The sequence below is a fragment of the Ciconia boyciana genome, chromosome 11 (assembly GCF_034638445.1).
Source record: "Ciconia boyciana chromosome 11, ASM3463844v1, whole genome shotgun sequence".
Taxonomy (NCBI): domain Eukaryota; kingdom Metazoa; phylum Chordata; class Aves; order Ciconiiformes; family Ciconiidae; genus Ciconia; species Ciconia boyciana.
The window spans coordinates 8,574,181-8,594,372 of record NC_132944.1 but is presented as its reverse complement, the minus strand read 5'-3'; the positions used below and the strand labels follow the sequence as shown (position 1 = coordinate 8,594,372).

General features: G+C 51.5%; 1 protein-coding gene across 1 annotated transcript in view; it reads right to left on the bottom strand.

Annotated features, from left to right (window-relative positions):
• The window catches only part of PLXND1 (plexin D1), an 86,663-nt gene that overhangs the window by 22,954 nt on the left and 43,517 nt on the right, over positions 1-20,192 (bottom strand). The window contains exons 13-25 of the mRNA XM_072876153.1: positions 19,148-19,299; positions 18,682-18,781; positions 15,213-15,352; positions 14,248-14,415; positions 11,815-11,905; positions 11,357-11,632; positions 10,286-10,435; positions 6,226-6,340; positions 5,048-5,155; positions 4,231-4,343; positions 2,872-2,979; positions 1,644-1,774; positions 1,023-1,221 (exon numbers count right to left, since the gene is read on the bottom strand). Of these exons, the coding sequence (XP_072732254.1) occupies positions 1,023-1,221; positions 1,644-1,774; positions 2,872-2,979; positions 4,231-4,343; positions 5,048-5,155; positions 6,226-6,340; positions 10,286-10,435; positions 11,357-11,632; positions 11,815-11,905; positions 14,248-14,415; positions 15,213-15,352; positions 18,682-18,781; positions 19,148-19,299 (1,851 nt within the window). The remainder of the gene's footprint in view (positions 1-1,022; positions 1,222-1,643; positions 1,775-2,871; positions 2,980-4,230; positions 4,344-5,047; positions 5,156-6,225; positions 6,341-10,285; positions 10,436-11,356; positions 11,633-11,814; positions 11,906-14,247; positions 14,416-15,212; positions 15,353-18,681; positions 18,782-19,147; positions 19,300-20,192) is intronic.

Here is a 20,192-nt window from a genome sequence, read left to right as displayed (position 1 = left end):
AGGCTGGATAGTCGTGCTGCATTGGCACAACCATCCTCATTCGCTCCTGTAACTTTTCTTTCATTCTACTGGCTAATTATGCGAGCTAAAATGAAAGATTATGAACTACAGAACCACAGGCTTTAGGACAAAAAGTGATCATCAGCTGGGATCAGAAGACATTAGGATATGTATGAGGACAATACAGTATTGCTTCTGTGGCTAGAGCAAACACTTTGGGAAAAGAGATTTTTCAAAGGCTTTTTCAAGGCTCTCCCCTGTGGGTATAATGGGGTGTCCTCCAATTAACTGCCGTGGAATCAATTAAGTTATTGCTCAATTCTTCTGGGAAATTCCAACCAGAACTGGTAAATGTTGGAGATAAAGCACTGAGCAGATGGACTGCTGATGTGCTCTGAGATGCCAAATATATTCCTTTTCGTTACCATCGGAAGACAGTCAGGCTTCTGGGACAGACTTCCCACTTCTCCTGCTAAGATCTGTCTGGCCAGTGTGGAACCATGAGGATGCCTCCCGCACGAGAAGCCCCACATACCAACGGGCACCGACACGGAGCAGCCCCCTGCCCTGGCGCCACCATCCCTCCCAACAGCGGGGCTCTCGTGCTCAAGACAGACAATGCTGAACTGGCTGGCAACCATCAGTACGGCTGTGTGAGCTGGTCAGAGAAAACAACAAATAACTGGAACGGTTTCCAAAACCTCAAGCCATTCTGGTTATTGTTCAACTCCCCTACGCCTTTCTTCTCAAGCACATTACTACGTGCACTGGCCTTCGGAAAGGCCTGCCGTGAAGTCTGATCTCACCAAATCTCCAGGCAGAAGTGGAGAAGCAACTGAACTTAAGGTTGCTTTTCCATACTTGAACCTTTCGATACACTGGAGTTTGTCAACCACTAGTGACCATTCAAGTGGCAATGCTGGCAGGTATTTAGGTCCTCAGCTGTCCCATGCATCCCTCATTACCGCTGCATGCACAACAACACAGCTGCACCCACAACAGCAGTGATCTGGTTCTCTTACTCTGAGATAGCTGTACATGCAGATGGACATCCAGTTGGTGAGCATCTTCTCCACCACAGATTCTGTTCTCCTCAGCATCAGCTTGGGGTTTTTGGAAGCTGAAGCATCTATTAGATCCACCAAGAGGTCTTTCATGATGCTGGTGTAATACTCCAGTTTCCCATGCAACGCAATAGTAAGCAGGGAGGCCAGGTTACATCTGAAACACAGAATTGTGTATGACTCAAGCACCAATCCAACAAGACTAAACTGCCGACTGGCATAAAAAACCCCAGAACAGAAAGGCAGTATTTCAGACAATTTTCATGAGCCTTCTCAACGGTGTTAAAACTTCAACCCCTCTTTCAGTGCTGCAGGACCTTGGGTCAGCTCACACCCTCTTACTGGTAAACCAAGTGTTCAGGGATACAAACACTCGCGAGTGATTCACCCATTGTACCTTTTGGTGCTCTTCAGGATAACGGAGATTTATGGCCGTCCATTTGTAATAAAAAAGTGGGAAGCAAGTGTAACTCAACCTTCAACTGAAATGCACGGCTCCAGGCATGGGCTGGATTGCTTACAGGTTAGGAATGAATCAGTCTCCTCCAGCTGCCAGGCCCTTCATTCTGAAGCTCATACCTGTCTCTAACAGCAAAGTCCTTCTGTTGCTCGAGAGCATGGACAAACACGATGAGAAAGTGCTTGTTGTTGAGTAAGGTGGAGAACAGCGAGATTCCTTCTTCCATATTGGGTCTGCAGTTTTCAGGGATCTAAAGAAAAATTCAGAAAGCAGAGTGAGAAAAAGCCTACTTGTTGTTTTCCTCCAGCTTTTATTGTTCCTGACTACACGGATGTCCCTGCTGAACGTGGAGGTACTGAGCTGAAGAGCCCTTACTCCCTCTGCTTGACCCAAGTCAGCAGCATGCTTTCCTGGCAAGGGCACGACTGCGTTCGGGGCTGTATCAGAAGCAGCTTGGTCAGTGGCAGAGTGGCAGTGGCCATTCCTCTCTGTTCACCACTTGTGAGGCTACCTGGAGTACTGTGGTCAGTTTTGGGCTCCCCACTATGGTACAGATGTTGGCAAACCAGAGCAAGTGCAGCTAAGGGCTGCCAAAACAATTAGTGGGCGTACAAGTAGAGGTGGAGAGGGCTGGGTTTGGTCAGCCTTAAGAAGAAGTGGTAAGGGGAGATCTTACCGCAGTCTTCAGCTGCCCTGTGGGAGAGCAGAGAAGACAGAGCCAGGCTCTTCTCTGCTGGCACAGTGCTAGGACAAGAGGCAAGGGACACTAGCCAGAGCATGGGACACTGATTAAATATAAGGAAGGATGTTTTCACTTTTAAGGTGGTCAGACACTGGAATGGTGCCCCGGGAGGCTGTGGGATTTCCATCCTTGAAGATATCTGACACAGCTGGACAAGGCCCTCAGCAACCTCATCTAGTTGGAGCTGCTTTACGCAGATCTCCCTTCCAACCTAAGCAGCTCTCTGATTCTTCAATTCCTACTTCTTGTCCACATGAAACCCAGCTCTGGGACAACAACAGCTTTTACCAAGTCTCTGCTTGGGAGGAATCTCATTTACGATGAACTGTGTATGGGACTGAAGTGACATACTATACCATACACCCAGGAAGAAAAGCCCACAGTGGCACCAGGGAGGATCTCAGGACAGAGCTCCTTCGTGTGAGAGCAGATCCACAGATCCAATTCTCCAATCAGCCGAAGCTGATCTGATGCTGGTATGTGTTAATTGTTTTGAGTAATCAAGCATCCCCCAGGCACCACAAGAAAACGCATGGCATTGTCAACACACATGAGTATGGTTAGCAACCACTCAAGAGCACTTGTTTTGTTAGTGGTTTACTCACTTTCCATTCCCCCACCAGGAGTGGATGAGTTTCCTGGACCTGGGAGCCCACCTGGGAGCTGAGCTGCTGTGACGGCAGGATGTAGCACTCTTCATAGAGCGAGGAACACTGCAACCAAGCACAGCATTAGGGGAGGGTGGCTGCAGCCAGCCGGGGACCTCCTTGTTTGCCATGTACCGCAAGGGAACGAGACAGAGAGACATGTCATCAGGACTGAAGACCACCCATCATGAAGAAATGCATTGGTATGGTTTACAAAGCCTTTAAACACTTTGCAAGACCCTCTTGAATGAGCAAACACCACAAGAATGAGGGGAGGCAGATGTCTGAGCAGACATGAGGCTGTTAGGGTAGGGAGACTGCAAATAGACTAATTTGACAGCTAGAAAAATCCCAGAAGAGAAAGCATTATAGAAGACTAAGTCAAAATAGAGGAGTACTGGGTGTTTTAACATATGTAACTTTTGAAACAGATGGGAAAAATGTTTAAATCTCTAACATTCATATAGCAGCCTGAATCTTAAAGACTCTAGTGTGCAGATATATAGAGATTGGATAACTTAAAAACCTGAGTAATAACTACTAATGAAACACTCTGCAGTCATAAATCATCATCTCACTCCTCACCACTGAAATGCAACTGCCTCAGGGGTGAAATACAGCCGCTGTTAAGGGCGCACAGCGACACAGCAGAGCAGCTGGTGATGGGAATTATGGCACCGGCGCGTCTGGTGCGGCCCTGGAGGAGGACTCTGGGTAGACAGACTGGGACTGGGCGCCCAAGGGGAGTCTTACTGGGAGTACCATGCGTCCAGCCTTTGACAGAGAGGAGAGAAAGGGGGAGACAGAGACATCTAACAAGCTCCTGAGGACCAGCAGAGCAGCTGGGAATGCTCAGTGGCACACTGCATGGAACAAAAAGCCCCCTCTCCCTGAATGCTGACGGCAGATACGCCCTTCAGCCACCCTTCGGCCTCAGCCTCTGCCGAACAGAGTGGGGTGATATTGGAGCCCCTGGGGAGACGGGTTAGTCCCCAGCACTTTCTGCTCATGTGAGAGAGCGCTTTCAGAAGAGGGTGTCCAACGGCATCAAACGGGTGAGCCAGAGCGACTCCTGGGATGGTGCCGCCGGCGGGCTCCTATCGTGTGCAAGCAAGCCCGACCTTACTTCACACCCCAGGAGCTGCAGCTCCACTTTTGACGATAATTGAGGCTGAAATACATGACAACTAAATATATAACAGTGGAATGATTTTGTTACACTGTAATAACCCTTTAGCAGAGGGAAAGTAGAGCCCTGATCTGGTCTGGAAGGACCTGGGAGCGATTAGGAGCCCGTGAAACGCGGTATTGCCTTACTTTGGGGAAGAACGTCCGGGTAACAAAGTGCTTGTACTCCAGGAATGGGATCCCCTGGCTGCGGTTTAACTCCTTGGTCAGGTCTGTCATGTCTGTCTGCAGTTCCGCAAAACCTTACACAAAGAGACCCGCAGATGGTAAGAGCTCCGATACTCTACCAGCTGAGACAGTAAGCAGGCTGGCACTGAAAAACGTGGCATATCTCATCTCTGCCTCCTCAAGCCTTTCCCTCAAGTGGGCTGAAGCAGGGTTTCTCAAGGAGCAGCAGATTACTGTCAGGATTTAACCGTCAGCACTATACATCATGTCCCGCAGCACTGACAGAAAGAGCATTTCCCCTGCCTCCAGGACAGCAGCCTCCAGTCTGGTTCTGCAGGAGGAGACCTCAGCCTATGCTGCAGAGAGTCACATACCACGGGGACAGCAGATGCAGACACTTGGACTGCTTCTCCCATTGCTCTAGTAGAAGCGTGCTGCAATTTTTGTTGCACCCAATCATAAAGCACATAAAGATTAGCGTGGCCTTCAAGCAACCCTCTGACATGGCCAAGGGCCATTAACCCCGAGACAGGGAAACCAGTGGCACTGAAGATCAATGGCTTGCCCAAGTCAGGCAGCAAGACAGCGGCAGAGCCACACTTCCAGCCACTGAGCCTCATTCACAAACCCTGCTGAAGCTCAAAGCTGATGACAGAAATTCTCCTATAAATAATTCTATAAACTTCTACAGAGTATCAAGTGAACAGCTTCAACCCTGCTATTCTGGCATCTCCCTCCTAGTCCTGGCTCCTCCTCGGTGCCCAGCTTAGTGACCTACCTTTGCGGATTTCCTCCCGGATCTGCGACTCCATCTCCTCCATCTGGAGCAGGGTTTTCTGCCAGTAGCGCTCCGCTCTGCGGCTCTTTGTGCAAAACACAAAGAGAGCTGGAAAAGAGGAAGGGAACAAGCCTTTGGGACTAGGGCTTAGGAGCAGCTGCAGCTGGGATCAGAGCGGTCCTCTGCTGACACGGGTGCAGAAAGCTAAACTCAGTGTTGGTTTAACACCTACAAGACTGGTATCTGATCAGGCAGTTGTCGATTATCTGTAAATAAGTACAACCAGCTGGAATTCAATGATTATGCTGTAACTGTCATCTTCAATTTAGGTCTGGGCTGTTTATATTCAGCTTAACTGTATATTAATGTATTTCAGCTGATTAATGAACACAGATTTTAAGACATTTACCACCTGTATTACAGTGTTCATGTCTGACAGTCTTCCTATGCCTCCAGAAATATGTTTCTAACAACGGGTGGTGCATTTAATAAATAGTGTGCATTATAACCTTTATTAAAAATAAATTAAATCCCTATTAGAAACACCTCATTTGCTGTGAACTGACAGGTTTCTTGCTGCACAGTCATTCTGGGCATGTGATGAGAAGATACTCTAGCCAGAGGACACAGGTGTGTTGCACAGCTTCCAGTGAGGTTAGCAAACTGTTGTGCCTGCTCCAGATCTGCAGGTAGGGACGCTTGCTCTGTTCTTCATACTCTTTGCCAGGCATGTGTCACTGCCTGTTACTGATGACAGGACCTTGGGTTAGGTGGACCTTGGGGATGGTCTGGGACAGTCATGCCTGTGAGTGAGCCCTGTTCAAGTCAGTACGAGTCCAAGACCACTTTCTTACACCCTTCTTTATTTTGTATTATAGTAGCTACTAAGTGTTTGGGGGAAAAGGGTAAGTTTACAAATATCACAGGCTCAAGTAACAGAGTTGAACTATGGATTCAGCCAGCAAATGCTCCATGCTGCAGGAAGCTTTGATCCTGGGTACTGGCTCGGTCCTGTACAAAGAAGAGTGGCTACTTGCTGCACCCAGACCGGTTTCAGACACTGCACAACTGCAGCACTCAGAGGTTTCCTAACGTGTGAGTGAGGCATCTTCACCCCTCCACATGCAATGAGAAAAAACCTCGGCAAAGTCTGGAAACTCACTGTTCTGTTCCCTTACCTACGACAGAGAGGACCAGCAAGATGCTGCAGATGACAATGGAGACGATGATTGCGGTCTCTCCTCCCCCAAGGTGAAGCATCGCAATTGTATAGTTGAACTTTCCAACTTGGATCTAGAGAGGGAGAAGGAGGGAGGAAAAGCAGGAGCTGAGCAGCATGTTGCCAAGCAGCTCAGAGGTCGAGCAAGAAGGGACTATGGGGCAGCGCTTGGCAGACCTTTGCCCAAGGGCGTACTGACCACGCTGCCTCAGCCCACCAGGCTTTGTGGGGAGGCCGGGCTGTGCCTGGTACTGCTGGACCCTGAGGACTTTGTTTGTCTCAAAAGAGCCCAATTGCCTTCCCGTGCGCTCTGGTGGAAAGCTGAGGCCGGCTCACAGCAGGCTGTGGTACCACAGTGGTGCCCATCCTGGGGCCACCATAGGGCTTTGGTGGCAGAGCCACAGGCTCCAGCCCATGTCACAGCCCCAGCTGTACTCAGCCCAGAGCACGAGACAACCCTTTCTCAGAGAGCTCACCGTACCATATAGTAGTGCCTGTACTACTTTTACTAGAAAACCACTTCCACTAATCTGACTTTGTTATGCCTCTGAATGGCCTTTGAATCCCAGCTGCACTGTCCTTTCTCCTCCAAAAGCAGAACTGCTGCCACTCAGGAGAAGGAGGGTAAAGAAATTTTAAAGTCTTTGAAATCCAAATAAAGTAAGGGAATAAAAATAAATAATAATGACACCAGGGACAAGTAATGATCTTGTGGGTAAAGCAGTGGGCTGGGTGTCAGGAGGTGCTGGCTCTGCTCCCAACCCGTACTTCTTGTGACACCAAGCACAAACCACTTGAGCTCAGTCCTTCGGTCTCCTGATCACCAGAAGGGAAGAGGCCAACACACATCACAGGCAGGCTGATGAGTTTACTTGGCACTGTTTATGAACGGCTGTCTAGGCCCCTGGGATGAAAGGGTTCAACAGCATCATCTGATAAGGAAAACTCATGACTACACAAGTCTTTCGCTTCTGGAAATGCGAGTTTCACTTCTCTCAACGAATGAGAAGCGAGATAAACTTGAGCAAAAAAACCTGAAACGAGGTAGGGAAGAGGTGGAATAATCTTATTATTACATCTGTGTCAAGGAGCACCTCTGGGAAAGGTGCACACTGTGGTTAAATCACAGTTATCTCTCAGCAGCTGGGCCAAAGGAGTGCCACAAGCAGGGCCTCCCCACCACATCCGTGCATCAAACACCGTGTAGCGCACAGCTCCATGCCTGCTGGGAAATCCAAGCCCTTGCTTTCGGGAGCGCTGGTGAGGGCACTGATGCTGCCAGCTGAAGGCATCTGGACAAGCCTGGAGGTCTGCCCCTGCACTGCTTCCTCCACAGGCAACAGAGGAAGGACTGCCCTGCTGCGGGCAACGCTGGTTGCTGTCACCTGGGGTCAGGAAAACCTTCAATGCCTCCAACCATCAGTGCTAGACCACATGGCCAGGCTCCTGTGGCTCCAAGCCCCAATGTGCCCTTGTACGAGCCCTCAGATGGCCTCTGGCGCTGATGGTTTCTGGGGTGGTGTCTCCGGGCAGCATCCAACACTAAGAGCTTTGGTCTCCTAGCCGGTGCGCACTGGCTGGGGTGCTGGATGGGCCGAGATGCTGGATGGGGATGGGGAGCCATGAGCGCCGTGCAAGCACCCGCAGAGGTTTGTTTGACAGTCTGCACAGCACCCTGCCTAGCCTCAAGATTTCCACCTCTTTTGTCTGAAATGCTGCAATGAGGCAAGTCCTCGACGCATTTTGAGTCTTTTTTTTCCCACCAACTCAACCTTTTGCATTTTCCAGAGTAGAAATCCCACGCTTGCTGTTTAATTCAGTGTTTAAACACTTTGGTCATGAACAAAAATGGGTTTGAAGGCCTCGGCAAACTTCTCTTGTTTATTTGGACAGGTCTATGCAATACAATTTTTTGTAAGGGGAATTAATTAGGCTGCAGGTTAAATGGCAACATTTCCTGTCACCAGCACGTGGTGGGGTGCAGCAGGGGCCAGGGCCGGAGGACACCCCGCTCCTGGGAAGAGGTGTCGGGGCTGGGCAGGACTCCTGGGGCATGGGGCCACCTTGGCTTTCACTGGGAACCGTGTTCCGGCTTACGGGATGGAGCCATCTCGCAGCCTCCCAGGGTGCAAACGGGATCCCCTTGGGATCAAGCTAGACCAAATCAAGCTCCAGCTCGCCTAAGGCACTCGCAAAAGAGCTACTCGACAGTGACCCCCAAAACACAGGGAGAATCACAAGCCCCATCTTCATCACTGGCTCCTTCCCTCTACAGACAGCTCCTGCTGCCCTATGCAACTTGCTAACATGGACCTGGCCTGAAAATACCTTCACAGAACAGGCATTATCAAAATCATGGTCAGAATTAAGATCAACAGTGGGACACATTTTAAAGGGTTGTTTTCCTGCGCTCTGATCACTGCACATGTGAGCTCTACCATCTAAACAAGAACGAACTGGGCAGTCACAACAACAGGCATCTCAGCTCGCCAGAAGAAAGAATTTGGATCAGCAGGCGAGGCTTCTGCAGGTCCCGAGAGCTGTCCTTGATGCAAATCAGGTAGGGATCACTGCGCAAGTCTGGCCCCATGTTATCAAAGCTATTACGAGTATGTTATAAAGGCAGCTGTTGCCTATGAAATGGCCAGCAGGTGATAACTCAAACCACGTATGAAGGCTTAATAAGTGCACACAGACATGCATACAAGTTGATTGTTTAGCTGCACTCTCACGGCTGGTACACTCTTAATAGCTATGTCATACTTTAGGGCTGGGTATCATTCTCCTGCTTCCTAGGGACCTGCCAGGGCATTGCCCTGAATGTTTTCTGTCAAACCAAGACTAGGAAACTCATAAATTCCTTTTCTTCCCCAAAGGGATTTCCCTGTTTCTCAGTTCTCACTAAAACCAAAATTACCCTATTTAGAATTTCCATTAAAATGACTTCGGAAATTCTGCTACTTCTGCATTTCCATGTTTCCAGTTTGCAACAGAATTTCATACACGACACAGTGAAACCAGTAAACTGGACAACCCTGTCAGTGAATTGGTGGTGCATCTTCATGCCTTTCTTCTGGCAGCGCAAGTCCACAGCCTCCTCAACTCCCTTCGCAGCCTTCCTCCTCCTCCCTGCCCACATGGCAGGCTCCCACGCATTCACTGTTAACACACGGACTGGGAGGGGGGCTGCAGGGTCTCAGACCATGGAGATGGAGGCATTTTCTCTCCAGATATGAAGAGCCATAGTCACATCCCTGCGTGGCAATGGGCTGCATATGACATGAGGGAAACTGAGGGTGAGAAGAGCAGTATGTCAAGCCCTCTGTGGCAAAAAGGACAGTAACAAAGTATTGTGAATTTTGCAGACCCAAAGATGAACAACAACCCTGAACACTGAACCCTTCGTAGTGACAAAACGGCAGCCCCTGGGAAGCAACACAAAACTTTCCAGCCCTGCATACTCCTCTTGCCCTCCCCGGTCACACACAGGGACACATCTCCAGTGGCTTAGTGGAGCTTGGTAAGGACATTCTCATGTCCACTTGTAGCTCTTCTGCTGGCAGTAAGAGGCCATCTGACTGAAAACTGTATGGAAATCCCCAAACGTATCTCATGAGGGCCAGAAAGAAAATTACTGCAAGTGACAAAACCTCACATGCCTGGGATTTCACAGTGCCTTACAAGAATTGACAAAATCTTCCCCCCCAGCTTACAGCCCAGTTAACTCAGCAGGCAGCTGCCGGTGCCCCACAATTCGGAGCGTGGCAGCCCCTCTCCATGACTCAGGGTAGCCTTAGCGCTGACTATGCCTGCATCCCACCAACAAGCCGCCCTGCAGACAGCTGCAGGCGCAGCATGCTTTGTCCACCCTCCTGCCCGTGCAGCTTTCTGCAAGGCTGCCTGTGAGCATGCCTGGCAGGTCCTGCCCGTGCACACAGCTGACTCCTTCGCACGCAGGGTTTGCAACAGGGACCCCTTCCGCCCTGCACGGTCAGAGCGTGGAGGCTCCTGGAACTCACCGTCACGGGTAACTGTCTTTCCGAGGTGCTCAGCGACTCGTTGACAGAGCAGTGGATGACTTTGTCCGAAACAATCTGGATCTCACACGAGATAAGGCCAATTTTCACTTGGTACTCATTGCTTTCCAGGCCCAGGCTGTCAGGCTCTTTCTAATGACAAAAATAGAATCAGGATGTCAGTCTTTAGAGTAGCAGTCGGAATTGCAATGGATTTTCCTGCTTCACTTTCCATATTCCCTGCTGTTTTTCAGACCTGGGACGACTCTTGCTCACCAAGGACATTTTTCCAGCACTCCACAGGAAACCCAGAACCGGGCCATTCCCCATTTTCCTGTTTCCCATTCCTCACTCAGCATGGGGCACTGAACGAGCAAACCCCTTGTGGAACCTGGAAAAATCTGCTTTTGATCTGCCCTGGCTGTGCACGGAAGATAAGGATCTAAGCGCCCACCTGGGAGGGGGGAAGGATGTACAACAGAGGAGATAGCCGGGGGATGCGTCTGCAGAGCCTGAGAAAGGAGGAGTGCATTTCTGAAGCACATTGCAACCAGTGAGGATATCCTGCAGTGAACAATGGCCTTTGAATTACTATTGCGCATTGTCCAAGCCACTCAATTGCTGTACCCCGACTTCCTTGTTAACTGAGCTGAATTCAGCAGCCAAAAGAGAAGAATGCGTGACCTGTTTCTGCAGGAATAAATATCTATTGTCAGGACCTTCTGGAGTACCTGCCTGATTTCAGGCCGGTGCATTATCGTTCTTTTTCGTACGTCCAGTATTATATTTAGCTTCTTGCTATTACATCCTTCAAACACAGCTCTCTGTCGTCATGCCTCAAAGGGCATCCTCAGGTCAGGCTGCATCTCCTGGTGAAGACTGATGCAGGTCCAGCAGGCTGAGCAAAAACTGCCTGCTCCTGCGTGGCTCCTGCCTCTCCTGTCCTCATCTGCCCCCCTTCCTTCTCCTGCATTTGTGGACAGTCACTGTGCTGGCACTTAGGACTGAAGAGCTTCCCGGTGGGGAGCAGGCAACACCCGTGAAGAAGCAGAGCTGTAAATGCCACCCTCTTACATGTATAACCAGAGTTAAGGGCTCTCCAGGATGGTGCTTGATCCACTTCTCCTTCTTGGCCGTGAAGAACTGGGGGTCAGCGTAGTACTCCATGCTGAACTTGCTGATGTGCAAGGCCTCCTCGGGGTACATCTCCTCATCCAGAGCTGGACGGTCATCTGCATAGAGGCGACCGTTGAGATAGAAATCAACGGGTGCGGGCTTGCTCCCTGCAGTGATGTTGGAGGCAGCTGGAGAGGGGCAGGTGATCACAGTGTCGGTGTGAACCTTACAGCTCTGAAAGCAGGAGAGAGCATGCACATCAAAACACCAACATCCTGAGTGCTCCCACCCAGCCTTGCTCCCAGCCCAACCCGTAGCACGGGCTAAGGCCTCAGCTTCACACTCCGAACGCCTTCAGGCACCGGGCATGCAGCCCTGCTCCCAGTTACCAGGCAATACCCAGCGGGGACACCCACCGTTTGCTCTCTGCCGATGCCACGGACCACCATGGACACGTTCTGGACCAGCTCAAAGCCTCTTCCTTCCAGGGTGATGATCCTGCCCCCACTTCAAGGAGAAGGGAAGAAAGAGAGGGTGATTGCAGAGGACAACACAGAGCAGTGAGGTGCAATGGCTGGGTGTTGCCTGCTGTCATTTTCCCAAGGACACTTCCCAGCTGCTTGAGCAGAAAATGTAACCCAACAGCCAAAGTCTTCCTCCTACTTGCAGCAAGCACCCACACTGCTACCAAGACATCAGGGAAGGAAGGAGGAGCAGCAGCTGCTGTGGTGGAAAGGGGGGGACCTCTTCCAGCAGCAGAAAACTGTCCCCCTTGCTCCCACTCCCCAGAGGAGCAGCCTGCCTTTGCATGCCAGGGGTAGGCAGCAGGTTGCCCAGGCCACCGGCAGTGTAAGAGGTTAACCTCCAACCCCTCAAAGCAAGGGCCAGGAGATATTCCCTGTCCCTGCCCCTGCCCCTGCCCCGCAGCGACCCGCAGAGAACTGTAAGTCTTGGGGAGGAAAGAGACCCCTTTAAGGTTGACAGGGATCCTGCATCTCCCAGACACTTCTGATTTAGATCAAAATGTGAAAGTTGTTTGGTGTTTTGGATCTGCTGCCTGGGGAATGCGAAACATGGGCCTCGCAATGTGCAGTCAATTAACGACAGTAATGAGGGCCCTGATGCACACAAGACTGCTAGGCAGAGCAAGGGGTGGAGAATCGGCACTGCTTGTCTGCTCTGGACAGCAGAAGCTATACTCTACGTTTACCTTCCCCTTCCTCCGTATCACATTTGATCTGTTTGGAATATCTGTCAGGAACAGTCAGGACTTACAAATCCCATTATCTCAAGACCACTCCAGACACAGTGACTTTGGGTCCAAGGCCCTGAAAGTCAGGTTGTCTGAAATCTTTTACAACACTGTAGATATTACCATGTAGTTATGATCCAAGTTTCTAACTAAAAGCCTGTCACATCTGCAGACTAGTTTACAACTTCTGTTTTGCTTTAAACTTTGCTTACACAGATTATTTTAGCAATATGGTAAGATAAATCAGATCCAGCTAAATTTTTACACAAGTTATTGAACCCTCATGGTCAACAGCCCAGCAATGCACCGAAGCAGTTAGGCTACACGAGCCACCAAGCAGTCGGAAGAGAGAGACTGCTGTCATGTTCTCAGTGGCCTGAAATTTGGAAACTGCTGTAAATGCTAAGAAAGCAGACTAAGGTGACGGAGAAATACCCTGGTGGTTTCCCTTGTGAATATGGGCAGTGACATTCTTCCACTGTCTCTGTGTTTAGATACCGCTCTTGCCACTCAGCATAGTTCGCAAGCCTACTAGGAGCTGAGGTTGGCTGAGTCACTGCTGTGCCTTGTCATTAACTTTCCCACAGCCTGCATCTTTGGCGCTGCGCTTGGGAATGCCGAGACACGGCTTCGCTCCAAGGGAATCAGACCGTCAGAGCCTGCTGCGTGCTCGCGCCTGAGCATGCTGCTTTCAGCGTGGTCCTGCAGGCACAGGCGCTGGACTCTCAGATTTCTTGGTCAGCCCTGGGTTTTCCAGGCTCCACAGCCGAGGAAGGTGGGATTTCACCATGGTATCCAAAGGAACAGGAGCCTGAGAGCTCCACAGAGAGACATGAAATTAAAAGCAACATGCTTTAAAAATGAAATACTGTGACCTTGGGGAAGGCTGAAATCCAAAATTACAAATCTCCGCTTATCCTCCAGCAGTTTTACTGCCAAGAAAAATCCTTAGGGTCTCATAGAGCCCCCCACCTCAACCTCCCTAAAGCACCCACCAGGTGTACACAGTACAGTTACCAAGGCTGAATTTTTTCCCTGTCTTAAATGCACTGGAATGAGCTACGGACAGTCCTGGTGTGTGAGACCTCTTCTACTCCAGTGCTGGGGTACCCCGAAGCACCCTGAGAGCACTCTGCGGTGCCACTTTTGTACCTGTCTGCAAGGCAATGTGCCATATCCCAGAGCTGAGAAAGCCCCTTTCTCCCTGCAGGACCCTCTCCCACCAGCCTGGAGCTGACCCTCTCTTTTGCAGGCAGATGCAGACATGTGCCAGCTCTGAAATGGAAGCCATGATGCTACAACAGCATGTCATGGGGCCCTGATACCGTACCCTGCCTCCTGGCTGTGCTTCAAGGACTCCTGGGGCTCCTGACGTGGGGTTTGCTCAGGGTCTACTCTGCGTCTGGATGGCCTGAAGCACAGACAGGGTGAGCTCGCATTGCCTGCAGCGGGCTACACCAGGATATTCCAATCAGCTCTGCGCTTTGATGGGAGAGCACTGTTCACTTTTGCATTCGGCAAAAATTAAGAGGCTGATCTCAACGAAGGCCACGAATCCTGGCAGACCTGGCTGTCTCTGCTGGGGGAGGGATCTCACCTGATCTGGCTCTTTTTGGGGTTGATGTCTGATATAATCGGGTTCTTCTCATACTTGAACGTGATGTTGTAGCTGGCACAAGACTTGTTCTCAAACTGGACACAGACTCGCACAGCTGTGGTGAGCTCCGTAGACGGCATGGTGCAAGTGATGATGCTGTCGTTGCGGCTGCACAGGGAAAGGCAGGGTAAGCTGCAGAAAGCCACGGCAGACAGAGCGGCCGGAGCCAGGCACTGCGGACCTGAGGACCCCCGGGGAAGTGAAGCGGTCAGCAGAGACAGGCAAGAAGGAGCTTCCAGTCACATGCCAATCAGCTATTAATTACATTGCGTACTGACAAGGAATTCTGAGCATATACCATCCCAGGCTGCCAGACTGATTTCCCATACAGCCAAAGGAAAAGGGCAGGCTCCTACTTCTTCCCGCTGATGAGATGGGAACATACAGGAGGAGGCATTTCTTCTGACCAGCGAGCTGCCACAGGAGCGGGACCCTGGGCATGCAGGTGCCTTCTGCCTCCAGCAGATCTGGGAACGAAGCCCACATCTGCTTCGCTCACAGGGTTTTGGTCCTGGTCCCAGACCACCCAAGGGGCCTAGGCAGCGTCCTGCGAATGGTGCACGAGAAGCACTTCATTTGCTGCTGGTCGCTGCTGCCCCATTACGGCAACACCAACGCCATCACTTTGCCAAAGAAACTCAACCCATCCTGGTGTCAGGCACCCGCACCGCAGCTCTGCCTCACCGCTCCGGGGATACCAGGCTGACGGGGCGCTGGAAATGGAGCAGGTGGCAGCCGAGCGGGCCGGTGGCGATGCTACGCTGCCTCCAAGGTTAGCAGCAGCGTGCAGTGGTGCCCCCCACCCAAACCCCAGCTCTTCCTGATCTCCTGGGGGACAATATCATCCTTCCTAACGCTCTGCCTCTTGTCACTAGTCCAGTGCCAGTCCCCAGACCCGGTCCCACCTGAGGTCAGTGCACTGCTTGGAGGTATTGACGAGGACACGGAGCTCAGAGCCAACGTCCAGCCTGCTGCCTCTGATGGTCACTCTGGTTCCTCCAGCCTTCGGGCCATTCAGGGGAGCTATGGACTGCACCAGAGGAAGCTAAAAACAAAGGGGAAATCTGTTTTCCAGCCTGGTAAATTTACATTTGGATACTCCACACTGCATGTGGGAATTGCTTCAGTAAATTTAAGTATCCAGTATTGTGAGGCTCTGAAACAGCAGCACAACAAAAGCTTTCACTGGCAGGGTTTCAGAACAAGGAGAGAGGTACAAGTGCTGAGGAGTGAGTTCATATAAAACCTCTGTGACTCTCTGCAGTCCCTAAATTCTGGCAATAAATGAGACATGAGTCCAAACTGGAGCCCAGGATCCCACCAGTCTCTTGAGATTTCCCTTGGAGGGTCCAGAGCTGGCAACAGCTCAAGGTCCATCAGCAAAAGGAAATTTCTCATTCATTCCAGCTCCCACTATCTCTGCCCTTCCAGATCCATTTCCTCCTGATTGCGAAGGTAATGCTAAAGCCCTGCTGGATGATGGCCTTGAGATCTGTGAAAACAGCCACCTGGGTCTAGATAATTGAGTATCAGACTCCTTCTTAAGGAAGCTTCAAATCTGAATCTCTTGAGGCGACAGGAACTAAGGGGGAAGTTACTTTGCCTCTCACCATTTTCAGCAGAAATTAGCATGTATGTTATCTGCATTTGCAGCCCCTGGAAATCTTCCTGAGATTCATGAGCTTGAGGCTTTGATAACTAATGCAGCGCTGAACCCTCATGCCTGCTACACAGAGCTCCCCAGGAGAGTCTGCTGGGCAACCTCCCTGTTCTGGTTTGAATAGGACACTAAGGGCAGAGCAAATAATTATTTCAAGACCCTTCCATGAGGCACTTGGTAATTCCTTGTCAAACACTGCAAACTCTGGAGGCAGGAGACCCACCGGGCTGCGGAGTGCGACTGAAGCCTGCTCCCCGCCACAGCCCATCCCTCGCTGCAGCCGCAGAGCAAAACCACACCGAGGCAGACTGAAGAACATGGGCTAAGCTGCTTCGTACCGCCTGGTGCTAATGCCCTTTCCTGTCAATCCTAGCCACACAAACATGCTTATTAATAGCTATCCTTGCCCTTGTCCTAGACTCAGACTGCTTTATTTCTCTACAGCCATTTCCTCTGTTGTTTCTGATCATAACCCATTTCCACAGGATTCATTCTGTTAATTTGTATTTCTCTGAGTGCCTGCAGGCAGCTGTCTCCTGCCCTTGGCCCCTAACCTATGCATTCAAATCTGCAGTTACAACAACAGCAGAAAGGATTATTCATGTTCCCCAAAGCCCTCCAGCTCTTCCCCTCAGCAAGAGCTAGTGGCTACTGCTCTCAGTGCATTGCCAGCACTGATTGCCTCCATCGCAACTTTTGCAAATTCAGCTCATTTGGCAAATTCAGTATCCATAGCATGCTATAATGTCCTGGAGAAGTCTCTTGATCACATTTCTCCCTCCTCCTCAGCAGAATTACAGCTGAATACTGCCTCTTCTAGATATGTCTAACGGGGACTTTGAAAGATGTCGCACACAAACAATATTTGGTATTTTACAAAGGACTTGCTTTGGAAGGGCAGTTCTAAAAGTCTTTTAGACTTTTTCAGGTAAACTGCTGTCAATGCTCAAGCTGGTCTCAGACCAGCCTTGCATGGTGTAGCCTACTCCATCTTCATGCCATTGTGTGAGAGAGGAGAATCAAGAAAACTAAACGGTATTGCTTAGTTTGCAAATGGTGCAGAAACCACTTTTGGTGTGGAACCCAGCAGCAGCTACAAATCGTGCAGCTTCACTCCCTGACATGCGCATGCACAGAGCAGAGCAGTCTCATCTCCTCTCCAAGCTTTGCTGAGATAGACATAAGACAGCTTTCTGCTGTGCCACCCAAGCAGAAAACGACTCCTCTCCCGCTCCCAGGAGGACAGCCTTTGCCATAAGCCTGCTCAGGAGCTGCCAGCACAGAGCTGTCACAAAACCTGGTTTGAGCTCAGCGACTGGCTTTTGCTCCTCTTGCTTTGTTTAGCGCTGGTGCTTTTACAAGTGTTTCCTGAGAGGACTTTTCCTCGCGCGCCGAAAGCTGGCAAAGAAGCTGCCCAGCCCTTTCTCACTCTTTGGGCCCTTCTCCTCTGTCCAGAAGACAATCGGCAAGGCAGCAGGTCATGTGGCCGAGTCAGCACACACATCCTGATGGCAATGCACCAGACATCCCAAACCTAAGGTCCGTTACTGGGTCGTACCCCAGCTGTACCTTGCTCCACTCCAGACTGCTGGATGTCTAAGACATTTCGCATGTGAACATGGACGCCTGGAAACGATGGGAACGGGTCCCAGAGCAAACGTCCTCCCGGGAACTACCGCTGAGGCAAGCCTGGCAGTGCCCTCGCCTCACCGGTCCCCTCCTCGTGCACTGCCAGGCCTGGCTCTGCTACAGGCTGCTGGGATGTGCCATGCCTGTGCTGGCTGCACTCTGTGTAAACCTCTCTGAACTAAATACCTAACATGTGATCGGTTACAGGGTGGGGGATTATACTCCATGATCCTGCCCTAAATTCCTCACAATGGCTACCAGGAATCAAATGTCATTTCCTGGGGCTCAAGTCTTCTTTCACGCCACTAGACTGCAGCACAGTCTATTCTTCCCCAGCACAAGCACAAAGGCTCCCAGTAAACAGCATGTCCTTGGCACCCATCCTGTTGTGTTTGCCCTGGACCCATGAGGCTGCCCAAGAATAGCGTCTAGCCAGAGACCAGGGTGCTTGTAGGAAAGAGAAGAGCTGCATGCATTTCTTTCAGGTTTATAGAGATGAAAGTTATCTTTGTGAGGTAGTACAGCACAAAGCTATAAAGGGCTTTTCTTTGCATAATGACATGGGGTTAGCTCAAATCTAATCCCTACACATTATTCTCATGCAAAAACTAAGACAATCTCTGCAGCAAAAAATATCAGTTCTAAATAATGTGAGTCCATGGTACGTAACTTACATAGCACAAAGAGACTTTGCAAGTCTCAAAAAAATCTCACAGGTTGTAACGGCACTTTAGCAAAAGAGGAGGAAGAAAAATGAGCTCCTTTTTATAGCAGGAGAAATGATAATACAGCCAGGATAAGTGATAAACCACTGCAGGAGCTGAGACTGGGAGCGAGGCTGTGTGTGACGACACCCTGGCTGCAATCCTGCCCCTCACAGTCAAGCCCGGATTTGCCAGACCTCGCTCAGGTAACCACAGGTGAGGAATCACGTCAGCTGTTCTGCGAGGACTCTGACGCTTTTTGTCGTAGATCCTCTTTTTCTAAGCCAGCTGGGGGCACGGGGGCTGCAGGCTTGTTTTAAGGGGTGCAGGGAACGTCAGTGTGCGAATCACCAAAGAAACATCCAGAAGGCAGCTACTCACCACGTAGGAGTAGCGCTCCCTGGACTTCCCTTCCCGGCTCACGTTAACCGTCACCACATCAGAAAACGCCTCCTGAGCCTCTCCGGTTTGGCACACGATCCTGCGGACAGGAAAGGGGAGGCTGGCGGTCGTGTCGCCCCACCAGAGCAGAGGGGCAGAGCCCACGTCCTCCTCCTCCTCCTCCTCCTCCTCCTCCTCCTCCTCCTCCTCCTCCTCCTCCGTGCTCTGCCCAGCGCCTGCTGCAGGGGTGGGCCGGGCAGCACCAGCTGCCCTGTGCCTGGCGGAGGGCACCTGCGTCCCACCTGGGCCAGGTCACCGCCCTGCTCCTGCCCAGGGGCCCAGCACACCAGGTGGCCCGAGGCCAGCAGGCGGGAACGGGGCGAGCGACGGGGAGGGGGAAGGACAGGGACAGGCAAGGGGACATGAAGGGGACAGGGACCTCCTCCCCGGCTCCCCCGACACTCACGCCTCGGAGACGACGTATCTGTCGGGCAGCGGCACGCACTGCACGCTGCCTATCCTGACCGCGCCAAGGATGTCGCTGAAGCGGCGGCCCAGGTTCCTCCCGCGGATGGTCAGCAGGGTGCCCCCCTCCAGCGGCCCGCGCAGCGGCTCGATCTGCGGCACCAAGGGAAAGGTTGGAGGACAACCACCAGTAACCTTCTGGCCTTCATCCCTGAGCCTGTGCCTGTGTCCACGTCCCACTTGGCCCCCCGTGAAGAAGACATAACTGCTCCTCACGCTCCTGCTCCCCCCACAGCGGGCCCGCCGCCTTGCTCCCCTTGCTGCAGCTTTGCAAACAAGAAGCCATCACTGGGTTTGGTACTGGGGTTTGGTCAGGGACTACTCCAGCTGCAAGCACATCTGGGGTGAAACATCACTCACAGCTTCGGAGTTGGGGCAGAGACAAACCCGGAGACTTGGAAACCCAGAGGAGGGATGCTAGTGTGCTGGGAAGAGAGTCCTACCATCACGTTTTTAAGGGCTGTCCTGAACACAGCGGGGCCTTTCAGCACAAAAACAAGACAAGAAGTGTCCTGACGCATGGAGCATGGCCAAGACACCAGCACCGCGGCACCCTGGGGCGCAGGACAAGTCCAGCGCCGTGGGAGGAGAAGGCTGTTCCCCATCCGTCTCCTATGCCACTGGTTTTTCACCTGGCAGCTGCTGACCCCACGCTGCGAGGGGACAGGGCGCTGGGCGTGATGCTGTTCCACTGCACGAGGGGCATCCCCGGGCAGCGTGACTGCATTATTCAGTGGGTGAGACAAATCCCTCCAATTCAGAAATGGCTCTTTTCCCTTTGCAAAGGCAATGGCACACAAAGCCAGCACAATGTGCCTGGTGGCACCAGCTGGCCAAGGCGGCCAGGGCTGATCAGGACCCACCACCAGGCTCGGTGCCCTCCTTCACCTGCTGCATTGCCCCCCCCTCCAGAAGGGCTCTGCGAGGGCTTGTTTGCTCACGTGACTGGAGGATTTGGATTTACCAGCTACTATTTGCTAAGGAAA